We start from the raw sequence: 7,676 nt of genomic DNA, 5'->3' as shown, positions 1-7,676 counted from the left end.
ATATATATATATATATATATATATATATATATGTATATATACACGTACCTCAAAACAGGATCAATTATAATTATTATTGTCAGCAAATGTTATATCAGTTACCACATTCAAAGACTAATACTCAAAGCCAAAACTATATCCTTGAAAACATACAAGAACGCATACACAAAGTAGTGCTAGCACAAATCAGTTTAGTACTATTAATTTCTTAACTTGAAGGCAAAGTTAATATTTGCTTTAAAGAAACATGTCCACGAGCTAGCAGAATCCGAGTCTACAGATACTTCTTGTAAGCAAACACCATGTACTATCAAAATTATTTTCCCTGACAAATAACACAATAGACTAAGTGGAACCACAGTAGTGGTAAAGTTCAAGGTCAGTCTTATCATAAGTTTTTCTATTAAAAATTTATAAATGTTGAAAGAAATAGAATACATCTTGGAAATTGATTTAACATGATTAAGAGATCAGTGAAACTGCCACACCTGGGGATGAACTTTGACAACCAAATGACCATTTATTCCACCTAGGAGAAGAGCAGTAATATCTACACATTTACTTCCCAAATAGAGTTGGTAGTGGTTGAATATCTGCATATTTTAATATATTTTTTTTAATTGCGTTACAGGTTTCACTTTCTTTATGGGGTTTCTGCAAGGCTTAATAGAATTTCATAGAATGTGAATGTTGTTGTACGAGTAGAAACTCTTCAAAAATATTAAGCTGGAAATGTGAGCTTATTACCTGTATACAGTTTAAAATTTATAGTCCTAAGATATATTTTATTGCTTCACTGTACAGATTGATATTTATAGTAATTATAATGTAAACTTGTAATAGATCAATTAGGTCACATTTTATTACAACAAAATTGATGTTGACTTGAAAGCTAATAAACATAAAGAAATGTGTATCCAAAAATGTATTACACATTTAGTATGTGTAAGCTTATGAAGAAGTACACAATTAAACTTCATGTCAAAATATGTGTTGTAAAATATATATAGTGGGTTATAATGCATGTTAATTTGGCCAGGGCTTCTATATTATGATAAAAAAAGAACTAATGAACTAACAAAGACACCCAGTTGTGAAAATAATAAGACATAAAATACTGAAGTCTCAGAACAGTGCCAATAACATTTACAGTCTATTATGACAAGAACTACAATAAAGCCATTGTATTACTTTTGTATTTTAACAGTGATAAAAACCTTAAACAAATTCAGTAATAACCTTTATTTTATTCTCTCAGTACATTGATTTTAATGCATAAAATAATTACAAAGTCTCACATTGTGATGATTCTAGAAATATACTGGATTCATAAAATTTGGCAAAAAACAAGGAATATTGACAATATCCTCACAGGCATTGTGGAAAAAAAGCTTCGTGACTTTATGTACACATAAATTAAAATGTTTAAACATTTATAAATCTTCATGTATTTACATGACTGAGACAGTCGAAACTTCTTTTATAACAGCTGATTACACTTTGTAAATATGTATATCGAGTATACGCAAGTTTGTCTTTTAAGTTTATTTCTATTCCCTACTGAAAAAGGAATTATTGAATTTAGAAACACTTGAAGAGTTTTTAATTGTTAGTGCTGTTTTTTTCTTTATAATAAAATGTACAGCTATATATAGATATATATATGTATATTTTTAAGTATATACAACCTATGTACAGAACTTACAAATATGAATATTCATGAAAGAGTTGTTTACTACCTTTGACCATGAAATTAGTAAATGCCTTCTATATTTTGAATGGGTACATTACGAACAATAGATACTTAGTCAAGATTTGATATATTTATTGTTATACAATATACACTTTTCATTTAGTTTTGGAATACTTTAATTCTGAGCCAGGACCATCAAAAAGTTTGTTTCGTGTTATCAAACATCTATACTTCTTGTAGGATCACTACATTTGCTGACTCGTAGTCCAAAAGCTCTATATGTTTATCACTAAAAACTGGCTCAAGACAAACCCTGGTTGTTAATACAGTGCATAACGCTATTCATGTTTGACACAATTTTGGTAAAACTGTTAGCCCCTATTTTGGTGCCCCCTGTAGTTCACTGTTGTCACCTGCTAACAGACTACTTAGGTATTGGTTAAGAACTGAAATGACTAGAATTATTCAGTCTACAAATCTCCATATTCCTTTGAGTCAGTATCAAACATGCCTAGTGTCATGATGTGATTGGTTATACCTAATATGAACCTGATGATGCGGTCAAATTTCAATTATAAAATTAAAAAAGGGGGAGAAAAATTCCCATGTCTAATTAAAAAAAAAAAGACTCCTAGAATTTTCTACCTACTATCTCAAACTTGTCACCATGATATATCAGTAGATACCAATGTGAAATCTCACAAACATTATGAATGATATGACTGATTATGATACAAGCACATTCACAATATAACTGCTGTTATTTGTTTTATAAAATGGAAATGACAAGCAAAACCTCTTTCCACTTAAAAAATTAGCAACTTCTCCAGGCACTAGAAGTGGACAGATGTGACTATTTAAAAAAAAAACCTTCAACTTTTCCATTTAGATAATCCACAATTCCAACTATAAAATGTGAATCTCCATTTTAAAATACAGCAACACATTTAAGTATCAAATCAAACATTACAGTTCTTTCAACAACCATATGTTCAAAACTTTTGCTAACAATACAGCAAGTCTGAGGAAAAAAAAAAGGATTATCATCGTATTTTACATAAAACAAAAACATCCTAATTTACTCAAAGATTGCATAGTTGCAACTAATTCACATACTCTTAATAGCTGACTCAAAATATATATACATCTCTTCATATTCTTTCATATCTGTTCATAGCAAAATGCATTTGTTCAGAAAATAACAGCTGCCTTAAAAGTAAGTTCTGCTCAAATTATATACATCTGATACTACAGCACAACCCAAATGGGCACTAGCTCACACTTTCATAAATATAATTAATTTATACATCTCTTAAGAAAGGTAAAACTGTTCTTCATAAAGAAACAGTGAACAATAAACAATGAAAGATATGCTTGACTATGTTATGAAGACATGTTTTAATCTTTGTCAACGACATTACTATAAGTGAAGTTCTCAAATTTTCTCTCAAATCAAACTATTTTGGAAACATCATCAAAAAGAAGCTTAAGATTTGAGAAAGCAAACGAAAAGAACAATTGTTAGGATAAATGTTTATCTATCTATTGCTGTTCAAGTACTTTTAAAAGTGCCTGGTTTCATGCTGAAACATATATAATCACAAAAGTTTCATTTTCACAAGTACACAGCTGCTTCACGTTCCTTGTCAAAGAAGTGAACAAAAACATCTTTTTTTAATCTACTTCACAATCAAATGTATTTAAACGCTAATGTTTTTGATCACTGCATGAGTCCTGTAAGTTCAAGTTTATGGGTCTTTTAACTTTTACCCATCACTACGCACTTGACTCTGTTGTTTTGGCAGATGGTGTAAAATGAAGTCTGAAATGACCTGTAACAATAAATCACACTCATTAGTAATGTTTTAATAATATAGATTATTTTTCATTACCATAAAAAACAACAACATCAGAAATGAGAATACATCAAGTTCATGCCACTTCATTTTTTTTTAAAAGAGATGCTCTGGCCAGAACTTCAAAGTACTCAGTGAAATAATTTCTTGCTTAAAAAAAACACAATAATGCAAGTATTCAGCCTTGTCCTGGTAGACAACTGGATGCTAAATTATTAATTATAAATGATCATCACTTTATCTTTACACAGTCTTTATCATCAAAAGTGACAGCTTCTGTTAAGTTGTGATAAACCCTCTTCAAATCTTTTAAATAATTCAGCTAGTCTAAGACCTTCTTAGTTTATTTCTTCCTCTACATAACTTCTGCTAATTCCTGAAAAAAGAAGTTACTCCTTTTGAATGGTTTCAGTGGATGAGAACAAATTTTCCAAAATGTATAAATGTTGTTAATTTTACATGTGGAAATTCCAATGGGAAACTTATTCTAAGTCACTAAAATATCTCACTTGTTCCTGGAAAGTACAATTTACCACAAAATGTCTCACAAGTTCTAAAAAGAATATTACTCAATCCTCCAGAATGATGTTAAGCCACAAAAAAATTTCTTCTAAAAGAAGTAATTTCTCCTGGACATATAGAAACAGCAAAGAGAAAATTTCACAAGTTTTATAAAATATCTTACTTCTCTTTGGAAGTACAATTTTTAAAAGATGAAATTACTTTCTACTCAATGACGGTGTCATCTTAAAAGGGTATTTTTTCAAGTCCTGAAGAGGATGTTACTTAATCTTCCAGGATGGTGTCATCTCAAAAGGATATTTTTTATGTTCTGAAGACAATGATATTTGACTCTTCACAGAGGTGTCATACCACTAATAAAAATTCTTCAATGTTCAGAAAATAATACTAATAATTCTGGATGTTTTTCCACAACAAAACTTTTTCCAAGTCCCAATGATAATGTTATTAATCCTGAATGACATTACCATTCTTGAAAATTTCTGCTAAATCTGGTATCAATACTCATAAAAAAATATCAAGAATTTATGCCTCTCCAATAAAACATCAAATGCTATAACAATCAAAGTATTACTAAAATAAAACAAAACATAACTACAACAAACGTGAGAGTTTAGTTTTTAAGTCACCAAACTGAATTTGGTAACAAAGAAGCTATGAATCAAATTTCACCTTTCTGTGTTGAATTATTAAAGACATACAAGAGCTTGCTTCAGTTTTTTGGCATCTCTTGAAGTATAATATCTTAGGTAACTGATGGTATTTTAAGGCTTAGTGGTTACAGAATTTTTATACCTTTTCTACATAATTAGCATTCTTTGATGGCAGATGGCTGGCTATATGTATAATGAACAAGTGAAAGCCAAAAACACAAAAATTCAGCTTCAGCAATTAAGAAAAGATGATTGAAAAACAAACTTTATAGAAAAATGTCACTTTTTCTAATGTGAATTTTATAAATTTATCCCTACTTTGTTCTAGTAAAATCTTCTAAAGAAACTTGAGTATGGTCAAGTTGATTAAACTGTGTGTATTCTACAAACTAAATCATATTTTAACTTTAACTCCCAACTAATAAACAAGCTGCCAATTATAACTAAAGCCATATGCCAACAACAGTCATTGAAGTACACATATCCTACTTACTATAACATAGTCAATGAAACTAAAATAAACATTATAAATAAATATTAAGTTATTTGAGCATGTTATTTCCCTTCCTAAATGTACTCTTGGAGGAATTATTAAAATGCATCACCTAAAGAAGGATATGTTGGGATTAAAATATTGTGCATGTTTCTTTAAATTAGCCTACAAGTTATTTCAACACATCAATAAACAAAACTAACCTGTTTTTATCTAATGATATCAAAACATACACACTGTCTGCATATCAACACAACAATTGAATTATGTATAATGTATTTGAACTGGTGAACTTGCATACCTGATTTGGTCATTTCATCTAGAGTGGCACTTTTACATTCGTTTCCTCTGTGGCCAATAGCACCACAGTTATAACAAGTCACTGGTTTACTGAGGGCAGGAAGAGGTACTGACTGATTGTGGGGATAGCTAGAACCACTCCCAAGATATCCCAGATAAGGAGTAACAGAAGGTGTTGGGGGTGGTGGTCCTGAAGGGGATGGTAATGGGAAACCCTGAGGAGGATATACCATTTCAGGGGATACTGCAGCATTCATACCATTAGGAAGGTGAAAAGGAAAATTAGGGTTAGGGGGTGGTACATGCAAATTTGGTGAGACAAATCCATTGGCAGGAGAGTTATTATGGGCTGCTACAAAAGGAAATGCTTGGGGAAGAAAATGAGGAAGGAAATACGTGTATGGGAGACTAGTAGGAGGTGGGGGTGGAGTATGGATGGATGCAGGGGTATTATTAAGACTAGTTGTAACTGTGCTACTTGCCACAGTAGACGTATTAACACTAGCTGTTGAGATTACTGCTCCGTTTGACTGGACGGCAGCACCTGGATTTGGAGGTGGCACCACACACGGGGACAAATGATAGACATTGGGCATAGGGTCAGGCACTTGCTTGGTGTTAGTTGTGTCCACAGTTTTGGAGCCAAACTTCCCACTTCCTACTGTTGTCACAGTAACACTGGAATGGCCAAGATAGGTGACAAAACTGCGTGCTGTTGTAGTAACAGATGCACCTCCAGAAGTTATCAAAGGGAACTGATAAAAAGTCAAGCCACCAGAAAATGAGACTGGGGGATTCACAGTTCGTTCAGGAGTGCTGTTATGAGATCGATGAGGAGGATTTGAAGGAAGAAATGCCAGATGATTTCTGTTGATCTGACTGTTCTCTATGATGATTGTTCCAGCTCCAATGTGTGTGGGAGTAGCTGCAGCTCTTGTAAACAATGGCAAAGAGTTGGGCTTTGGAGGATGTATATCAGGAGATGGAAAAAGAAACGGAACAGTCATTCCGTAGTTTGTCACATTTTTGAGACTATCACCCCCTTCACGTCCATTTAAGTAACAATCATCCTTTTCTGCAGGCTTCTTGTTATGCTTGGAATGAAACCCACCTTGCTGTGCTCTGTTGTATGGACTGTTAGATGTTTTAGAAACACCTTCTACATTTCTAGCATTGTCTGATTTTTGGACTGGATGTCCTACAAGAAAGAACAGTTATGCCACAGTAAGATATTTCTCTTTAAACTTTAATTTTTTTTATCCATCATTGAATTAATGCTTGGAATAAAAAACACTGAAATCTTTCTAAAATATTAACAAAAGAGAAATTTCTCTGACAAAATGAAATACATATAAATGAAGAGAATTACGGTATGAAAACATACAAGCCTACACTAGGTAACAATACCAAATCCATTACCAGCTGAGGACTTGGTTGATAATACAGACTGTCCCCCAGTGGAACTTTGTGTTTTTTGTTGTGCAAAATAGCTTAGTTGATTTTTGTAAATACCCAAACTTCTGTACTCTGTAATTCCAGAAGAGTTTGAGAATGATCAGCTTTTCAGCTAAGTTTAGCACAAAGTTTGTCTTTACATCTTAGTGGGATGAATTATGAAATGAAAACAAAATCTATACCATCTAAGAATGACCCAAATTGGAATTTTCATCCTGAATGTGCCTTTTGTATATGGGAGTAACAACAATATACTGCTTGTAACATAATCTTTGAACCTTTTAAATCTTAAATATAGCTACAGTACAAAGAAATAAGAAGAATAAAAATAATTCATACTGAAAATTGTAATAGCATGTATAATTATTATTCAACCGAACACCTATTCTGAGATCAGCAGGAACAAATGTCAAATTAAGATTCAGTTCCATTCATTGGGGTTTAAGTATAAGTATAGCTGTCCCTAAGTTTGAACTACTGAAGAGAATAAGTTTGACCAGTCAACAGCACCAATCAATATGGGAGTAACAAAGTGAGTAACAACAATAAACTGCTTATAACAATCTTTATATATACAGTACGAAACAAAGAGGTCATATGACCGGATATTGTTGCATGATTTAAATGAGATATCTTGGCACTGTTTAGAGTAGGGTTGTTTTGTTCAATTAAGATGGGTTCCTTAAATTTTCGTTTGTCTATGT

General features: G+C 32.0%; 1 protein-coding gene across 2 annotated transcripts in view; it reads right to left on the bottom strand.

Annotated features, from left to right (window-relative positions):
• Positions 1 to 3,238: 3,238 nt before the first annotated feature.
• Positions 3,239 to 7,676, bottom strand: part of LOC106464189 (zinc finger CCHC domain-containing protein 2-like) — a 27,526-nt gene continuing 23,088 nt past the window's right edge. For both annotated transcript variants that reach the window (XM_013924314.2, XM_022391887.1), the window contains exons 11-12: positions 5,519 to 6,715; positions 3,239 to 3,525 (exon numbers count right to left, since the gene is read on the bottom strand). In XM_013924314.2, coding sequence (XP_013779768.1) covers positions 3,470 to 3,525; positions 5,519 to 6,715 — 1,253 coding nt within the window. In that variant the 3' untranslated portion in view covers positions 3,239 to 3,469. The remainder of the gene's footprint in view (positions 3,526 to 5,518; positions 6,716 to 7,676) is intronic.

Source organism: Limulus polyphemus, unplaced genomic scaffold (assembly GCF_000517525.1).
Source record: "Limulus polyphemus unplaced genomic scaffold, Limulus_polyphemus-2.1.2 Scaffold1583, whole genome shotgun sequence".
Classification (NCBI taxonomy): Eukaryota; Metazoa; Arthropoda; class Merostomata; order Xiphosura; family Limulidae; genus Limulus; species Limulus polyphemus.
Note: the sequence above shows the minus strand (reverse complement) of the source record. Positions and strands in the feature narration are given on the sequence as shown.